Genomic DNA, 20342 nt, shown 5'->3' with positions numbered 1-20342 from the left:
CTGCTCCAGCATGGGGTCCCTCCCATGGGAGACAGTCCTCCAGGAACTTCTCCAACACGAGTCCTTCCCACAGGCTGCAGTTCTTCACAAACAAGTCCAGTGTGGATCCCTTTCCACAGGGTGCTGTCCTTCAGGAACAGACTACTCCAGCGTGGGTCCCCCATAGGGTCACAAGTCCTGCCAGCAAACCTGCTCCAGCGTGGGCTTCCCATGGGGTTACCACCTCCTTTGGGCATCCACCCGCTCTGGCATGGGGTCCTCCATAGGCTGCAGGTGGGTATCTGCTCCACCATGAACCTCCACAGGCTGGAGGGGGACAGCCTGCCTCACCATGGTCTTCACCACGGGCTGCAGGAGAATCTCTGCTCCAGTGCCTGGAGCACCTCCTCCCTCTCGTTCTTCACTGACCTTGGTGTCTGCAGGGTTGTTCCTCCCACATATTCTCACTCTTCTCTCCAACTACAGTTGCTGTTGCACGTGAGTTTTTTCCCCTTCTTAAATCTGTTATCCCAGAGGCACTATGACCATCGCTGATGGGCTTGGCCTTGGCCAGTGGTGGGTCTGTCTTGCAGCTGGCTGCCACTGGCCATGGGGGAAGCCTCTAGCAGCACTTCTCACAGTAGCCCCCCCCATACCCTCCCCACTGCTCCCAAAACCTTGCCATACAAACCCAATACAGCCTGTTAATGTCATTAAAGAATTCAGAGGGAAGGGTTCAGCAGGAGGGACAAACAACTGGCAACCTCCTAACTGCAAAATGTAATAATACTAAAAGTTGGACAGCGATAAACATTGTTTGGTTTTCTTCGTTTCTTTTTGTTTTGTTTTTTTTTTTTTTTAATCTCCTGCATATTTGAGATGGAAGAACTGACTAGATTCAGAGATAACGCCATCTTAAATCTTCGCTAGTACCAGCCTGTGAATGCAAATGAAACTTTGGGATTTCTGAAACTCTCAACCAATGAGGTTTCAATGCTTTCAGTCCCAATTTACTGATGTCCTTTATTAGTTTTAAGTAAACCTTTTTAAATGGAGAGACACCCCATGTCACACACATATTAACAGCAAATGCTTTTTAGTTTCTCATTTTCAAGAACATTAACTTAATCATGACAAAGAGTGAGCTCCTCAGAAAGGCACTGCTAGTCCTTAAATGCCATTTTTAAAGTTCAGCATAAGATAATTAACAGACTGAAAATGTCAGCAAAAGATGAGACCAAGATAGTTATGTATTTCAAGATTTTCTAAGTAACCACAGGAGTTACATCCTATCTCAGCGTACGTAGTCCTGCTGATAACTTGACACTTCATTATTTGCAAATTTAGGGCTTATTACTAAAGTATGCAGATAAGGACTTAATTTCTTAGTTTTTCATCACATTAACAATTATACTCAGTTATGATAGTCCTGAATGCTATTGGAATTACAATATTAAGAGAGATATACCTGAGAAACAAAAAAATCATACGAAAAATTAAAAAAGAAAAGCTACTCGTTGACCACGGCATGGCTATATACCACATCATCTGAAGAACAATAAAATTTCAGTGAACAACTGTTGTTCGCTATTGGCAACAGATCAGATTGTCATATTTTGAACACAGCATGTATATTCTTCCCATCTACAGTTTCAACATATTTTACTGAAATCTGCATACAAAACATTATGACAGTTATTTCTCAGTTGGTTATTTCCAAGTATTCGTGAAAAAGTAGTGTTTCATTTCCAAAAATCTCCACCACTCAGTTACGTACTTCAAGAGCCTTTTGTTTTTCTAATCATTGCTTCCATAATATCCCACTGCTCTTTGGTAACCTAGTAAAAGAAAAGAGTGTTTTATTGGAATTCCATATAATAATTACACATCTAAATATTTGTTTGAATGTAAAGTATCAAGTGAGGAATTTAATACCTTCTTCAAATCATTGAATTCTCCTGCCATAGAAACATATTCTCCACCATCCAGTCTAATAACCTAGGAAAAACCATAAGCAGTGTGTTTAATAATAGTGGGCTTTCTATAGTATCCCCTTGTTATGAACTGTGAAAGTAATTTTTACTGATCTGGATCAGAAAAATCCATGTTCAAAATAATGTAATTCAGTAATTTTAAAGAGTTCTTTTTAAGGGTACTAACTACTATGCATTACAATTAAAATGGTAATAATGCTTGTAAAGAATTTCAAAGTAACAGGTTTTCTTTCATTTCTGAAACCGGGGCTTTAAAAAAAAAGTATCAGCAAAACTCAGACCATCATCAGGTTAATTGTATAAACAAGATCAGCTAAAACTTACTGCTCCATTAACCCAGCTTGCATAGTCACTGCAGAAATAGGCAGCAAGATTTGCAATTTCTTCTACAGTTCCCAGACGACCACAGGGAATCCTCTCAATCACTTTCTTCTCAAATGTGCCTGTTGGGTCCAAGCGGCTAAAAGCACCCTGAAAATTAAGAGAAACATTTTTTTTTTAAAAAGTTATATCATAAATTAAAATCCAACACAGATTTGACTCTGCATAAACAATATGGAAGTTAACATTTGTGAGTGAACTGTCTACACCATCTTTGTCAGCAGGATGAAAAAGAAGTAGGGAACAGGAAACAGAATTTATCCCTGTTGCGCTTATGTGCAGCTACTGATGGTGATAAGCTGGTATGCAACATGTTTGGGACAGTCACCCACGATCTATCTATGAAAAACAAAAGGGTTTAATAGTCTTTGTTTCCCAAACACCCATGACAAACATTTGAAGAAATAAGCAAGACTCAGAATTGCTGCATGGCCAGGGGAAAAGAACAAATAGAGAAGAGAAGCAGGTAAGTGACACAAAAATTATACATGACACAGAGTAAGTAAACCTGAAAAGGAAAAGAAAAAATCAAGTTTGATTAAATTGCTTATTTAATCATGACTTACAAAAGTGTTTTTTAAAGACACGGCTGTAGTCCCTAAAGCAGAAAACCTCGATTTTGCAATATACTGCTTTAAGTAAAGCTGGTCTGCCTTTTTATGCTTTCAGGAAAATTTTAACTTGGAACCAGTATGACAAACGTAGTACTTTATTAAGAACACAGAGTATCTCAAGTGGGATATATGCCAGTAGTTTAAATCAGAAACATTAACAGGAGGTAGCAATATTGACATTTAAATCAGTTAACTTGCCAAAAATTATGAGAACCTATAGATCAAAGTGATCTTGCCATGTGATACAATGGATGCCAAAAGTTTACATGGATTTGAAAAGGAACAGGACAAACTAGTGGAAGAGAAAAATCCATCAAGATGATTACAATATCAAGAGGTATCAGTTGTATCAAACTCCCTTGGCCACAGCCTGCCAGAGGCTGGAGACAAAGAAGAAATCATAGAATCATAGAACCATTAAGGTTGGAAAAGACCTCTAAGATCATGAAGTCCAACTGTCAACCCAACACCACCAGGCCTCCTAAGCCAAGTCCCAAAGTGCCACATCTACACTTTTTTTGAATACCTCTAGGGATGGCGACTTCACCACCTCTCTGCGCAGCCTGTTCTAATGTCTGACCACCCGTTCAGTGAAAATTTTTTTCCTAATATCTAATCTAAACTTCCCATGAAGTAACTTAAGGCCATTTCCTCTCGTCCTATCACTAGTATCATTAAATACCATTCCCTGGAGACATTCAAAACCCGTCTGGGGGCAGACCTGTGCCCCCTGTTCTAGGTGTCCCTGCTCAAGCAGAGAGGTTGGACAGGATGACCTCCAGAGGTCCCTTCCAGCCCCTACTATTCTGTGAAGTGTTAATGTTAATTAGTCATTAACATTAAAGACTAAAAATGTCATTAAATGTTTTTCTTCTACTCTTGCCTGGAGGACTTCTGGTCAGATCCTGTAATGTTTCAACATTCTTATAACCCTGCTGGTAACTGCCGCTTATCTTTCTTTACAGTCGAAAAAGGTAAAACTGAGTTGTCCAGTGAATGATAAGATGTTTTGTTCAAAAATTAGGAGTTCAGGCAGAAATTGGCACTTTTACTCCACCAAGTATAAGAATTCACTTCACTTGAAAAACTATGTATGTACAGCTGATAAGAATCACCATTAAATATTTTGATATATCATTTCTTTAAAACACTATAAAAGGGTTTAATTTATATTAGTGTAGTAGAAGGGGCAGTGGCAGGCTTCAGAAGTTCAAGAAATTCCATTTTAGAAAAGAATTACTGAGAGCACATTCAATATGCCAGCAGTCTTGACTACTAAGGAAAACATACTTGAATTTAACAGTTACAGAAAAGGTTAGACTAACTTAAAGTTAAGCCTGTGCTATAAAGCGTATTCAAGACTGTGTTTCACCCCATGCTATGTACCTTTGTTTTTATTGGACCTGGTTGAATCACATTGAATCTCATGCCATATTTACCCCATTCCGCCGCAAGAGACCTAAAAATTCATTAACAGAATGCATCAATATTTTAAACGCAGTATTTTAATAATGCTATTCAGCAAAGAAAAAATATTTAAAACTGAATCAAATGTGTAAATACTAGAATTCTCCTGAAACAGGCAATTTTTTTTGCTCTTAACAAAAACATTCCAGAGAAGAAAAAAAAAAAAATCACATTCACAAACAGAGGAATATTGATTCTAATAACAGATCATAATAGATGCATCACAGATAAAGCAACATTAAGGAACAGTTCCTTCTCCCTTGCAAATCATACAGATGATTTCGTCACCTAAACTCCTTGACAAACAACTGTTAGGCCACCATCTTTCTCTGGTAATTTAGTCTATCCCACAAGTACACATTTCAAACATTTTCAACATAGCTCTCATATTAGATGTTTTCAAATAACACAAAACTGAGGTTACATTCTAAAATGGGACCAGTAGAATAATTTTGCTTTATGGCAGCATTTTCTCTGTGTAAGTACTACTTTATATAGATCACCCCCTACAGTGAGTGAATTAGCTGGGTCATGTACACACTTCAGTTACAGCTCTGTAGAACAGAAATCAAGACCATCACTCATTCCCTCATTTTTTTTCTGGATAAAGAATTCTAGTTACTAAAAGGCTGCCACACTATTCAATTCCTTCTGCCCAAGCGCAGAGGAGGATCTATTTGCTGTGAAGGACTGCCCTACAGTTAATGATGATAGAAAACCTTTTGTTTGCTGAGTAACATGGATACTGTTCTGAATTAAGAATAACTGCAGACCTTAATTTAAAATAGTGATAGAAAACACATTTCTTTATGAAACTAGATAGGTGAAGCAACAGTATACTCCACCCAATACATGCACATCTTTTCCTGAGACCAAAGAAAGTGGAAAGCACTACAGACCTTGAACAGTTCTGCTAATAGCTGTCTTTAAGTGCTGGTTTGCCTATGAGAATGCAAGAGAACCTGATTATAGGAACTCTGTAATTGAAACTTCAGAACTTGCTATTGCCAAAAGAAGTAGCTCCACTTGTCCTTATCTCATCCTTGTGATAAAAATCATCACAATAATACCAGTTAATACCTCCTTCTGTAAGAAGCTGTTAGCATGCTATTTTCTTTCTAGGATACTGGAGGCCAGAAGGTTCTCGTGTGATACCATGGAACAGGATGACTATACCAACTAGCTCCATTTTTATAGACAATTACCCCATCTCAAGTATGTGAAAAGCAGAACAGACATTTTGCTCTATTACTCACTTGCTCATTGCTTCTACACCAGCTTTGGCAGAGGCGCTCGGCAACACAAATCCTGAACCACTCTCTGCATAAATTGTTGTAATAGCCAGAAATGCTGCTCCTGAAAGTTGCAAAACATTAAAAAAAAAAACCAAACAAAACAAACACATCAAACAGAAAAAATGCATGACGATCAAACTCTGAACTTAAGGTAAAAAGCAGCCTCAGTGGTACAGCAGGTTGCAGCTGAAGTGTTAGGGATGTCATTTCACGCTGGGCTATAGAAAGATATTTTGAAAATCTAGTCTTGGAAGCTTTGCTTTCAAGCTTTTTTATTTCAGTTCACTCTTTTCCATGAATGTTATGAGTTGTCCCATGTACGTGTAAATAGCTATTGATTAGGCTGCAAAGGTCTAAAACCTCAGACTTCTACTGATCATGAGTTTACATGTGCCCATCAGTCCCAACTGGAGTGAAGGCCTAGGATCTTAGTGTCTATTTAGAAGCTGCCCTAGCCTAGTAGTCACTAACCAGGTAATTTACCTTAATTTCATTACTGCCTGGCTTGGGGGGGGGGGCGGGGGGAAGAGTCAGCATAACAATTAGGTTTGGCATAACCTTAAAATGACACCGTTTCGGCCTTGAGTTAAATAAGGTCTATGCAGAAAAAAAAAGTTTTTAAAGAAATTTTCAGAATCTTCTTCTGCAATAGAGCTTATGACAAAGTTTACCTGCATAGCTTTTTCTCCATTATTATCACAACAAACTGTATTATAAAAAGACCACTTTCTTTTATATGTTACATTTTACAACAGATTTAGCAGAAGCATTATGGAAACTGCAAATGTTTATTTAATCTTTCTTTTATAGAAGCCTGCAAATTCTAATTGTTTGATCAATGACTACCATATACTTACTGTAATTGGGAAATAGAGGACAAGGGACAGCAGTTCACTACTTACACCACGGTAACTAAAATAACTGTTCTACTTACTGTATTTTAAAAAAAATTTAATTGGAATAGCTACCCAAGGGATATTTCCAAAACAATATACGTTACTGATAGAATGTATGTGATAATGAAGTAGAGACTTAGCAAAAAAATTACAGCAATGTTACACAAGAGAAACTAAGGAGAACCTATTTATAAAAAAGTAGTCTATAGCGAAAGACTTCAAAAAGAAAAATCAAAAGAGGCAAAAAAACACAGAACAACTTTGAAGTTATCTAGAATTGACTGTTAATTATACAATTTTCAGAATTAAACCACAGAATTTTTAAATAACAGATTAAATAGAGGCACATTGGGTGAACCTAACACAGAAGCAATAATGACTGATAAATTTACAGCTCTGAAGTTTAAAGTTCATAAACAATTTCTATTTCTAAAGCCTACATTCATAAAACGGACAGTATCTAACCAATTACCTCCTCTTATTTTGTAAAACTTTAGTGCACAAGTAAATATTGCACTAGCAGATTACAAATCCCTTTTCAATACCAGTACAAACGTAGAGTCTAAAGGCAGAGCACTTTTATTAATTACTAAATTAGGTTTAATGTAGGTCATGCTGCAGACCTAAAGGATGTGCCAGTGTTCTAGTAACCGTCAGATGTATAGCATCCTCACAGACTGTTCTAAACTATGTGCATTGGCTTCCATCTCCATCACTTCAGAAACTAAGGTATCTCCTCAAACTTAAAATAACAAGCAAGTGAAAAGAAAACCAAGGTGGAGATTGAGAGGACAAACTTGGATCTACTTGCAAAAACACGTCTTAAATAAAAGGTCTGACATACAGATGGAACCCCATAGAAAGAAAGCATGCAAGTAATAGCGAAAGAAATTCACATTTTGGAAGCTTGCAAGTAAAAGCAAGAGAGACAACATGAAGGTGAATGACACCTGGATTTTGCCAAATTTGAAGGTGGAAGCAAGGGAAGTGTTTTTTCATTCACCAGCAGCAAAGGCATTTTTAAAGCTGTATTTCACGTTACTATAGGGAGATACTGCATGCAACTGGAAGGCAATAAAGCAAAGTATTACAATAGTTTGCTATAATGATATAGTAAGTCAGAGTTGGGGATGGGTTTTTAATGTGGGGATATTAGCACTAGAATGGTAGGCATTATTTTTTCATGTGGTGCTAAAATAAATGTGGATAATACTGTGTCAACTGACCAAAACCGTTACAGACTTACTGAAAGAACATTAACTTTATATTGTTATCATTAAACAGCATAAACCCACTGAGTACTTTTCAGAGAGGAGCTTTGAAGAAATACAACTGATTCAGGAGTTAGAGAAATGCAGTGCAAATACAAAAAGATTATTTCAACACAGTGGCTGTACCTAGAAAACAGGGTTCAGAAGTAAGGGCACATGGAAAACCATAATAAGCCTCCCTGCTTTTAAATGCTATTTGAGAGGGTACCATTCTGATCAAAAAATAAGCTCAATGGTTTTCAATTCATAACTAGAATATAATGTAAAATGAAAGCAGTTCTTTGTATATAATCTATGACATAACATAGAAAGCAGTAACCCTTTGGCTAAACAGTATATCAAAGACTATCATATTTTTAAGGTGAAGCCAAAATATTGGATTAAATTCCTAGGTAGTCTAGAACTAGGAATTATACCTGGGAAAATAAAACCTAATACCGATTTCAATTTTTGATGTCTTTTTCAAATTCTCTCAAAGATAATATTCTCTAGCGATATTAGTCAAATACCACAGCTGTGAATCTTATTTATTTAAGTGTAGGAGGAAAATTCGAAGTGATTTCCTGGCTTGCTGTTCAGTTAAATAAATGCCACATGTTCAGTTGTTCAATGAAACCAACATAGATATAGAAGACTCTAAAGAAATAACAGCATATGTTTTAAACAAAGCCTTATTATTTAGATTTTGAAAACATTTACAACTAGTACAAACTTTGCAATCATATTTTGATATTCAAACTCATGGCCTCTGGCTCCAATTTTAAGGGCAGGTTCTACAAAGAAGTAATTTCTAGCCAGTTCTACTGTGTGATATTTAAGTATGGCTTTACTCAAAATGAAGTTTCTTTCTAAAAAAGATGTAGAATGTTAAAAATTGTGTTTCTTTTCAAACTCTCAAAACTGGTTATAATAATAGTAAGGCAAGGAAAGCAAGTAATAATATTACATCACAATGCTTAGTTACTATCTTGTTTAAGATACCTTTTTGTGCTTTAATGAGCTCCTTTCCAATTTCCAGAGTTACAAATGCAGTACCATTAAGCACTATATCAGTTATCGTTTTCCATGCATTAGCAGAAAGTCTTTCAGAAGGGGAAATAAAGTTTCCAGCTGCATTGTTTATCACAACCTGAAACACATGAAGGAAAACCTAAGAGTTAACTAAAAATAACTCTTCCTGAGAGAAAACGAAGAATTTACAAGGAACTTCTTAGTGTTTCCAGGTAGAAAAGTAAAAATATCCTCATCAAATGGGTGGGTGGGTGGGGAGACAGAGAGTGAACATACTACAAAACTTTTTTCGAATAGATGTAGAAAGGCTACAAGTGACAGATATAAAGAGTAACTGGCAAAGGATACTTCTGATCTATCATCTGCTCAGCCCTTCAAGCGAGCAAGTTAGATTTTTTTTTTTTTTAAGGGGACAAAACATCACATAAGCAGTTTTTAAACCAAAACTTATGTGGCCAGATGTTCTGTAATTATTTATTCTAGTTATTGATAATAATATAATGTGCTGAAGCAAGAAAATGGTGTATTACTTATGGAATGGCACCTAGATTCATGCAGGTTTGCACATAAAACAAAGTCTTTGTCCTGAAGAACCTCTCGGCTAAATTAAGATATTTGAATTTTCAAATAAAAAATGGGGCACAGCACATATTGCATGAAAACAAAAAAATAAAAAAGCCATAGATGATATATATAGATGGCAAATGCAATTTAAAGGCCTATCTAAGGTCTGAATAAAAAAAATCCAAATACCTTAAGATACTGAGGTTACTTGAATCACTGTATAAATATAAAGAGGACACAATAATGAAACTAGTGAACTAAAGACTGTACGATATAATCTTTGAAGTATATACATTTATATGACTGCCTAAACAATCCATATGGCAAAAGAATGACTGCTTTCTAATTGGGACTAACAGTCTTGGGGATGGAATGAACAAAACAAAGCTAGAAGGAACATTATACTGCCATTAACTTCTATTTTTGAGGTACCACTGCACAGGCCAGGCTTGCAGTATTCATAAATATAAGTGTCATGTCTGTCACTAGGAGAAAAACTAGACAAAAAGAACTGAATATTCTATTTACTCTGCAGTCTCTCTTAAACACACAGAATGTAGGAAATTAAAGAGAAGGGAAATGCTTGTAAAGAACAAGTCATGGGAAATATTTATTCAGAAAATTACTGGGGTACTAAAAATATAATATGTAGGAAGAAGTCTCCTCCTTCTCTGCACACACTTAAAACCTGGAGATCGTGATGCGCTTTGGGCAAAAAACGCAATAACTAGTAGTCAAAACAATACCAAGAATATCTTGTCTACAAATTAGGACAGTGAGCTGCCTTATTTTACAGCACTGTTGTAGCATACATTTGTAAGAAATAGTTTCTCCACTTACCACATTTAGAATTCAGTAGGTTCTCTTGTACATCTATAGGAAGCTACTGATGAATGCAAAGTGTCTACAATACACATACAACACTTAAACCTAGAGTAAACTGTTTTAAATCTCACTTACTATCCTTTACATCAATTTTAACATCCTTACCACACTTTCTATCAGCTAGCAGAACTGAGTTTTCTCTCACGATCAAAACAGAATTTGGTGCCTATCATTGTTCAGCCTTCTCCAGACCACCCTTCTCAAAACAATAGTCTATGTAAAGAGACTGTGTTTTGTGCCAAACTATTAAAAACCAGATACTTTACTTGACTGAGGATTTTTTTCTTGATTTTATGAGGACTTAGTTTTCAAGTTGGAACCTTCTTTATGTGTTATAATAAGCCAAGCAAGCACCAAAGAAGACGTTTATGATTACTTCAATTTCTAATTTGTGAGACATTCTGTTAACAAGCAACAGGCATAATTCGGTACCAACACAGATAAGTCACCTTTTCAGGAGGACTTAAGGGCAATAATCTGTGCACTTAATTAACTCAAAGAATCCCATCATAATTGTCCCACTGTTTACAATAAAAAAGTTAGTCCTTAGAGTAAGAACAACAATGTCTTGTCTGTTTCGTCACTATGTATTTTATGAAGCGCAAGAATAGAGTAACGAGTCTAACTGTGAATGTTAGCTTTATCTTCAAGTTCTGACACTTTTTGTCTGGTGTCTCTTTAGATTCCATTAAGCTTCTATCATTGTAATTTTCTTCATACCTACTATCTGGAGTATTTTCAGGAACGAAGACTGAAGTTCTTTCCTTTCACTAAAACACTTACATCAGGGCGTCCTGCCACTTGGATTAGTTCGGCAACAGCATTCTTAACTGAAACTGGATCTCTCACATCACACTGGATGGCATGAACCTACATAATAATGGAAAGGCAGCTGTAAGACTTCAAAACTGTATCACTCATAAATTAAACAAGCCATAGAAGCACATGAACGCATAAAAATCCTATAACCACTTAAAGTGCAATAACATATTCACAATTCTGTAAAAATGTACCTTATTCCCTGTTTTAGAAGAAATTTCTTCTGCTGCTTCTTTCAAAACATCAAGTTTCCTAGAAATAAGTATATGACGTCACTAAATTTCAATTAAATGCAATTACAATTCAGATTAATAAAATCTGATGATTTTTTGAGCAAATACAAGCTAAAAAATATGTGTGCACGCACGTGCATGTTCCTGATTTTCATTAAAATTGAGCTTTAAGATAAAAGCTATGTTTAGTCACTAACTTTCTGAAAACTTTAAATATATGTCATTTCTGGTTAGTGCTACTTCAAAGCAATGGAGTAAGAGACTCTTAAACTAATCACCATGATAAGCTAGAAAAAATATTTTCATTCTGAGTACATAATCATAACAAACTTAGTTTTAGCTACTACTCTACTAGCATTTTAGAAGACACATGCATATTCAGATTTAAAACTAAATACATAAACCACTGTTTGGATGAATGTCACAACATTTTTGTTTATTTTGATTAAAAATTAGATTGTTTTTCTAGTCTCTAACGTAGTGCTACTTAAGAGAACTGTAGAAAAATCATCTTCATTAAGAGAAAATCAAGGCTATTTTTAAAGTTGTAAGAATGAAGAGGAAAGGTTTTAATTCTTTATGGCAATTCAAATCTGCATCAAGAAAACCTGCAATAATACATTCAAAATGTTCAACAATGGTAATTTCAATTTTTTGTTCTCTTTTAGGCTTTGGTTTAATTTGTATCTAATATTCTGGGTTGTTTGCTTTGCTGCTGCATTTCATGGAAATGCATTTAGTTTATTCCTTCCTACTGCTGGTTACTCCATTAGATATTTGTAGATGGATCTGCAAGTTCCTGGTATTTACAATATGGCATTACAATTTAAAAGTTATGAGATTTACTCTGAAATAGAGTAAATAGAATAAATTTATCCAGTTTATGGAGAAGAAAGTAAGATCCACTATGAAGAAGAAAACAGAGCCATTCAGCATTCAGTACAATATGAAAGCTTTAAAATGTCTTCGTTAGTATTTACCGGCTTGCTATAACACACTTGGCACCTAGGCTGGACAAAGTTGTTGTCATCCCTTTGCCAATCCCAGTACCTCCACCAGTTATAAAGGCCACTTTCCCTTGAAAGCTATTTGGTGGCAACATCACTTTCTGAAGAGGTGAAAAGAATGCAGCTTGTGGTGCATTGCTGTCTTGGTGCAGCACATTTGGCCCACGGCTGAAAAACTGACAGAAAAGGTACATTAGTTTGTTTTTTCATTTCTGTACACAGAACTGTTATGCAAGATCAGATTTTCTTATAACGGTGGAGGTGACAACCATAACTGCCTTATTATAAACTGAATGTAAGAATGATTTGTTTGTATTATCCTAAAACATATGCATCTTGATATAAATGCTAATACTAGACTAGGAAAGCACCTGAGCTATTTTGAGACTTCCCATTCCAATTAGAGAACTGTTGAAAAAAAATAATTAATAACAATTTTTGTTATTTTGGAAGTTAGTTGTTCTTATGTCTGTCATTTTTACTAAAGCATGTGGAAAACCATTACCAACTAAGTACAGTCTCCCAGCAGGATTTGGGTTTCAGATTGATATATGAACTGTACTTTATGCGTAAGGAGTTCAGCCCTAACAAATCCATGCGATTTTGAGATCACACGTGTATATATTCAATTCAAAAGCTTCAGTAGTAGCTTCAAGGCTTTGACCCTTTATTATTGTAGTCAATGAAACATTGTTCTTTACTGTGGAATGGAGCAGAACCAAACTCCACGAGTCCTGTCCCATTCATTACTGGAGCCATTAAGCAAACCAGTGCCATCTCCAAGACAAAATGGTACAAGGTTTGGTTACCATCACTATACTCTGTCCCAGCAGAAATACCATCTACAGCAAATTAGCCCTCGATGAACTGGCCCTTGCAAAAAGACACATGATTGGTACCTGTTTAAAAACATTCACAAAAAGAGAAGAAAATTCAGTATTACATCTAGTGATCCAGGTTAATAAGAAAACATCCCATTAATGCAATGAGAAGTTTGTGACGTCGGCGAGAAAGTCGCAGCAAAAATAGCCAAAAGGATATTTCTAGCATCTTAAAACACGAAACTAATTCAAGCCCTAAAGTAAATACTGAATTAAATGCTCTGGGAGAGCAGCATTACAGTAATAATTCAGAAACTCCTAAATCATTTAGAATACAGAAGTTACCCTAACCTGAAGCTGCGAACACTTCTGAGTATGACAAACCTGGACTAATTTTATTTTTGATGTGCAAAAATTAAAAGAATATAAGTTATATTTATTTTCTTTAATACTAATTTGTACTTCAGCACTTAATGTGTTTATTTTAATACAAAAAAATCCCAGTATAATTTTAGGAAAGAAGACTGAATGGCTACTCTTGTATGATGTTAATAAAAACATGCAATTGTTCAATAGGTTGACACAAAGGAGAAAAGTTTTTTTTTAAATAGTAAAAATATTACAACCTATTGTTCTGTTTACTAACTCACATTTTCAACGCTCAAATTAAGAGACAACATTTTTAGTGGTAGCTGAATAATCTGTACATGCCACAACTATAATGCACATGGATGGGGGTTTCACAGAGCTTAAAGCTGGCCTAAGAAAGCGTGCATGTGAATCCTTCTGTGTGATAATACATTTGTATATGAGTAACGCAGGTAAAAACAGAGAGAACAGCCATGGAATTACACTGCTAAGGGAGCTCGTGTTCCAAAGAAATGATGAAACAAAAACTAAGAGTGAAAAAGAGTTGAGGGCACTATGTAGAACAAAATTGAGAAAGTAAAGCTCAAACTAAAGCTAGAATTATCACAAAAGCAAAGCAGTGCAGCAAATCCTACAGCATTTTATTAAAAGTGTACTTTAGGGATTCTTTCTGGAACTTGGACTCTTCAGCTATGTGCAATAGCATCTCACAAAGGAAAAAATAAACCAAAAGTGGATCTAAGGAACACAAACAGACCAAATGGAAAACCCGAAGTATGTCACAACATTTTTCTGAAATAACATTCTGCAGATCAGGTCTGCTACCAAATGTCTGTAAAATCCTAACGATTTTTTTTTTTAATTCTCCCAAGGAAAATAATGTCTGTGTATTTTCATGGAGTACCAAAGCACTATTAAGCCTCCAGGAAAAGGGAGCGTGAAAATTCTCTTTTGGGTCTTTCTTAGTAGTCCCCTACTCCTCTCGTCTCCCTTCAGGTATGCAGGGAAAGAGAAGGGCTCCCTCTGGAGAACTTCAGCTCATGGCAGAGACTGCACATGAAGACGGCATCTGGACTCCCTCCAGGACAAGGAGTTAGCCAGAGGCAACCCCCACGCAGTACCGAGGCTCCCTGAGCAGAGACCGACACAGCCCCCTCCTCTCGCTCAGCACTACAGAAACCGAGCAAGCAGCCTTCCTCCTGCGCGGGGGAGGAAGATGAGGGAGCAGGCTGCAGCAGGGGCAGGTGGAAGACCGCGCTAAGACTAACAAAGTCCCGGAACGCAAGCAGCCAGTAATGCTGGTATCATTCAGCAATCTTCTCATGAGACTGTTTCTCAATCTCATTACTAGCTTGCACGACGGTCTTCTATGGCAGAATTCACTCAAGTTAATCATTCCACCATTTAGGTCAAGGTTTTAAATTAAACCTCAGGTGTAAAGAGAGCTATAAAGAAGGAAACAACATTAAAAAAAAATCCCCAAATCGTGAAGAAACCAAAACCTAACCCTCCCCCGGGGGGTGGAAGTGAATCACGAAACCGCCGCAGAAGGCCCCCTCGGAAGCAGCCGAGCAGTGGCTGGTGAGAAGCAGAACTCCCTCGGAACACCCGCACACATCAGCCATGTCGCTGCTGGAGGGCAACACCCAAACCACTTTACCAAAATCGCGCTGCCTAACTTTGCTACTGGGATCAAAGGGCAATACCAGGGCCTCCACAGCCTCTACGGGAATGGGAGAGAACCGGGAACGGCCCTGCGGCGGGGCAGGGGGGCACGTCCCGGGGAGCGGCGGCCCTGCAGGGCTCCGGGAGGGCGGGCAGCGCCGTCCGCCGAGAACCGCCGTGTCCTCGGACGGGACAAGGACGCCCGGGCAGCCTCGGGGGAGCGGGGCTGGAAGTCGCGGAGATTCCCCCGAGGCGCCGGCCGACTGCCCTGGGCCGCACCGGAGCAGGGACCGTCTTACCCTCCCGCTGCCAGAGAAGCAAGTCGCGACACCGCCACTGACACCGCGCCGCACCAGCCACACCACCGCCGCCGCCATCTTTTCCCGCCGAGAGGTCGGGGGCGGCGGGCTGTGCGCCTGCTCGGCGGCCCGAGCAGAGCCCGCCCGGGGGCGGGAGGCGGTGCGGCCGCGCGCCTGGCCGGCCGGGCTGGGATGCGCTGGCGGTGACGGTGCGCCGCCACTCCTGCCTGGGCTCCTGAGTCGGGAAACGAGCGAGGCCGTCGCTAGAGCCCGCCAGCCTCAGGGGGTGCCTGGCCCGGCCACTGCCACGGCCCCGGGGACTCGAGCTCCTGCTGCGAGGGACGGGTTGTGCTCCGTTCGATTCATATGCCTCACTGGGCTGGGTTTTTTATTGCAAATTATTTATTCGATGCTGTTTGAAGCACACTAAATAACTATTTTTTTTTCCTGCTTTGTGGGATTGAGTGCACTCTAGTAAGTTTGCAGATGACACCGAGTTGGGTGGGAGTGTTGATCTGCCTGAGGGTAGGAAGGCTCTGCAGAGGGATCTGGGCAGGCTGGATCGATGGGCCGAGGCCAACTGTATGGGGTTCAACAAGGCCAAGTGCTGGGTTCTGCACTTGGGACACAACAACCCCATGCAATGCTACAGGCTTGGGGAAGAGTAGCTGGAAAGCTGCCCAGAGGAGAAGAACCTGGGGGTGCTGGTTCAGCTGGTGCAGCTGGGTTCAGCTGGCTGAACATGAGCCAGCAGTGTGCCCAGGTGGCCAAAAAGGCCAACAGCATCCTGGCTTGTATCAGGATTAGTGTGGCCAGCAGGACCTGGGACGAGATCGTGCCCCTGTACTCGGCACTGGTGAGGCCACACCTTGAATATTGTGTTCAGTTTTGAGCCCCTCACTACAAGAAGGACATCGAGGTGCTGGAGCGTGTCCAAAGAAGGGCAACGAAGTTGGTGAAGGGCCTAGAGACAAGTCTTATGAGGAGCGGCTGGGGGAGCTGGGGCTGTTTAGTCTGGAAAAGAGGAGGCTGAGGGGGAGACCTTATCGCTCTTTACAACTACCTGAAAGGAGGTTACAGTGAGGAGGATGTTGGTCTCTTCTCCCAGGTTGCTAGTAATAGAATGAGAGGAAATGGTCTCAAATTGTGTCACAGGAGGTTTAGATTGGATATTAGGAAAAATTTCTTTACTGAAAGCAGTGGCATTGGAGCAGGCTGCCCAGGGAAGTGGTGGAGTCACCATCCATGGAAGTGTTCAGAAAACATGTAGATGTGGCACTTTGGGACATCGTTTAGGAGGCATGGTGATGTTCGGTTGACGGTTGGACTTGATCTTAAAGGTCTTTTCCAACCTTGATGATTCTATGATTCTGTGATCTAAAACCAGGAATTGAAGTGCTCTTTGTACCCTTAGCATGGCTCCTCTCAAGTGGTCTTGCCAGTTCTTGGCATATGTTTTTGGGGGAGAGGGGTTGTTTATTTTAGAAATATGAGAATAGTGGTGGCATGGCAGTCTGCTAATTGGTATTCTCAAATGGCGTGGGTAACACACCACCCGATTTGGGGTGATACTGTGCTGAGCACAGTCACAGATCACTCCCAGACAGCAGCAGCAGAGAGGCTCCACGCTGCTCCGCTGCATACACCAACACCTTTCACCTTGTTATTGGCTGTAAAAGGAAGTTTACCAGAAAAACCAAAATTAATAATTTCAATTTCAGCACATTAATGGAGTTCAGAAAAGGCCTGAGCAGTCTGTGTACATTAAACTATGTTAATCTACAGGGGGTTATACTGAGATTAAAAAACCCAAACATTTGATTTCTCTGTGTTAAGCACATAGACTGGCTGATGGGAAAGATAATGAATGACTGACAACCACCCTTTTGTACAGCTTGCGTAACAGGGCAGAGAAGCCTACAGAGTCCTGTCTGGCCATAAGGAATGGCAGGGTAAGGGGGAAGGGAGCAGCATGGAAGCTGTAAGAACCTACGGATTCTGCAGAGAAGAGGCCACATCGACAAATCTATGCAGTTACAAAACTTGGCATGAAAGACAACAAACCTATCAGTGGGTCTACACTATCAACTTTTGACTTAATAATTTAGGGTAAACTGAATACACACTGCTATGGGATTTCAAAGGCATCAAAATTACAATCCTAAGGCTTAGTCCTTAGCATCCTGTATAAAAATGGTTAAACAGCTCAATGTTAAAATTTTAGAGAAATATACTGTTGATGCTCTTGTTTGTTGGTACAGTAAGACAATTATTGGTCCCACATACCATCCAGCAGCCACTGAAGCAACAGGGCCACACCGCTAAGCAGTAGCTGCCACACTATCATTAAAGCCATATGTCATATGTCTGGAAGGTGTTAAAAGAGTGACTAAGGTTTATATAGCAATATTTCATTCAAATCAGTTAATTCAAAACACGCTGAGTTTCAAGAGAGATGTAATCACTGAACAAAAAAAAGGAAGATTGGAGAACGGCAATATCTCTTGAATATAGTTCAAGAGATGTTTAAAATGAACAAATAGTACAGAATTTAGAAAGCTTCACTGGAATGAAGCTAACAAGTAAGAGGAGGCAAACTATAAAAGCAAACTTTTTATGTGTTGGAAGATACAAATGTGCCAAGCAGCCACCTCTGAAAGAATCATTGTATTGTCATGATAAAAGTGAACTAAACTAAACCAAACTAAATTTCAGAAAATGTTTTTCAGCAGCTTTCATTGATGAGGTGCAATTCCTATACCAGACCTGGGGTTTTTTTGGTAATAAGAAGAAAGCGGTCTCCAAGACTAAGAAGCAGACAAATTTAAAAAACTGCAGTAATGCTTTCGCATCTCATGATTTAAAAATACAATTGAAGGCAGACTACCTGCATTTTACAAGGAAAATAAATTGGCTTATTAGGCTATTACTCCACTTTATAAAGTCCTACTTCAGTTTGGGTGATGCCTATTTACAAATTCAGGAAAAGTTTATGAATAGCTTAACTGAAATATTAAAGCATCTGGTTTAAAGTAAGTCAGCAGGTTTACAGTGTAGAAGATAGCTGGTTTTTAAAAAATCTTGTAACATGCAAAATTACAAGACTGTATATCTACTATCTGTAGGGGAAAAGGCAATTGAAAACTAACACCTAGAAAAGCATGATCTGAAGGTGTCTAACCAGCACTAGTCTTCTGCAAAGAAAATTACACCTCAGTAATCTCTTACAGAAATGTCTAAGAGGTAATGAATATGGAAGAGCTGGCAGGCATAATTTAGACTTTCAAGGGTTTGGCCAAGTGGCATAACAGAGCTCAGCAGAAGCCTGAGTCCTCCTTTGTAAACCTGCACGCCTACGCTGTTTCTGCCACTCAGGCTACCTTGTAGAAAGAAATGCATAGCACCTGATAATAAAGTTTAAAAATAGTCCGAGAGACTTTTGACACAAAAGCCTACTAAGAAAAAATGAAATCCTAGGTCAGGGATAAAATATCAACATGGACATAATGCTGACCTACATTTCTGTTAAGGGTGAAAGTTTAATGATAGATCACCTCAGTGTTCTGCTTAGGTACTGTTTCACAGGGGTTAGTCCACAGTGGTACTGTTTCACTAGTTATATGCAAGTTAAGCCTGTAGTCCATATGAATACCTGAACTGCCTCTTTCTTTCTGCTCTGATAGTCTCTGAGTTTGGGACTCTCCAAATCATTTATTGACTGAAAAAAGGAACGTAGAAAACCAACAAATATTACAGGACAGACAATCACGTCAATCAGGATCACAGCGACAGCAAGAACTCAAGAAGTCTACACGGTAAATGAATAGGAAAATATGGTACCAGAAAATAAGTTGGATAAATGCAGGGAAATGAAAAGTATAAACATTATCACGGGGTTTACAGGATTCATACAGTTTCTTATGATGAAGATTTCTCATATGAGAATGTGATCACAAAAGTCAACGCAATAGGATAAATGAGACATAGAATAATGACAATAATACAGAGGATATTTAAGTAGTTATATAAAGATGAGAAATAGTCTCATTTAGGATATGCTCTGTATTTCTGGTCAACCCTAACTCAAAACTGAGATTGCAAAATTATGAGGGACTAAAAAAAAAACAAGCAAAGAAAATGAAGAAAATTCACAAGAAGAGATTAAGGAGAGTGGGGTCATTTGTCTTGGGAGAAGCGTGGGAGGGAAAATATAAAAAGGTATCTAAATAAACATTTAAGGACAAAGGATACTTAGTTGTAACACACGGAGATTAAACAGATCATATTTGATTCTATGGAAACATTTCTGACAACTCATATTTACATTTCTGTATGTTTTAAATTAATCTTTTCCTGTTAGACAAACGTTATCCTGAGCTCCCCCACTCCGTTTCAACTCCATGGGTTTTCTGATGCTTAAACTTCTAAGTAACTGTGGACATACCTCGAAAAGCTGTCGCTGTTTTGCAAAGATAAAGGGCAAACAATTACCAATATCCACTACCTGAGAAGCAAGCCGATTGTCTAGCAGAGAGAAATTTGCTCTCCAATTGCTGGCTGCTATGATTATGGCCATCGGGAATTTGATGACCCGCTCCTCATGAGCTGCATGGCATGAGGAGAAATGGGCATTTTGAGCCAATCCTCAAATGTACGTCACCGGGGTCACGCACTGACTGCTCCTCCATGCCTGCCCTCCCTCTGCTCTTCCTTTACAGAAAATTCAGCGTAACAGAGTAGCAAGTCTTTGGTAACCTGCCAAATGGCCTTCA

General features: G+C 38.8%; 1 protein-coding gene across 2 annotated transcripts; it reads right to left on the bottom strand.

Moving 5' to 3' along the window:
• Nucleotides 1-1211: 1211 nt before the first annotated feature.
• On the bottom strand, nt 1212-15806 carry DECR1 (2,4-dienoyl-CoA reductase 1). Of its 2 annotated transcripts, XM_075085365.1 has the most exons (11): nt 15571-15667; nt 13226-13315; nt 12390-12592; nt 11371-11428; nt 11141-11227; nt 8879-9026; nt 5692-5791; nt 4355-4427; nt 2298-2444; nt 1915-1977; nt 1212-1817 (listed from the first exon to the last, which is right to left on the bottom strand). In XM_075085365.1, the coding sequence occupies exons 2-11, from the start codon at nt 13256-13258 to the stop codon at nt 1758-1760; spliced, it is 972 nt and encodes a 323-aa protein (XP_074941466.1). In that variant the 5' UTR covers nt 13259-13315; nt 15571-15667; the 3' UTR covers nt 1212-1757. The 2 variants fall into 2 exon arrangements, with proteins under 2 accessions (XP_074941466.1, XP_074941465.1); XM_075085364.1 differs by lacking the exon at nt 13226-13315 and having other exon boundaries at nt 15571-15806.
• Nucleotides 15807-20342: the final 4536 nt, after the last annotated feature.

This window comes from Phalacrocorax aristotelis, chromosome 2 (assembly GCF_949628215.1).
Source record: "Phalacrocorax aristotelis chromosome 2, bGulAri2.1, whole genome shotgun sequence".
NCBI classification, from domain to species: domain Eukaryota; kingdom Metazoa; phylum Chordata; class Aves; order Suliformes; family Phalacrocoracidae; genus Phalacrocorax; species Phalacrocorax aristotelis.
Note: the sequence above shows the minus strand (reverse complement) of the source record. Positions and strands in the feature narration are given on the sequence as shown.

Excerpts from the sequence above, each read along its gene's own strand:
- DECR1 (XM_075085364.1), bottom strand. The coding sequence starts at position 15,648 with ATGGCGGCGGCGGTGGTGTGGCTGGTGCGGCGCGGTGTCAGTGGCGGT. Across the intron at positions 11,228-11,370 it reads CTTCTAAAACAGGGAATAAG|GTTCATGCCATCCAGTGTGA; the intron begins GTACATTTTTAC and ends ATTATTATGTAG. Across the intron at positions 2,445-4,354 it reads CAGGTCCAATAAAAACAAAG|GGTGCTTTTAGCCGCTTGGA; the intron begins GTACATAGCATG and ends CTTAATTTTCAG.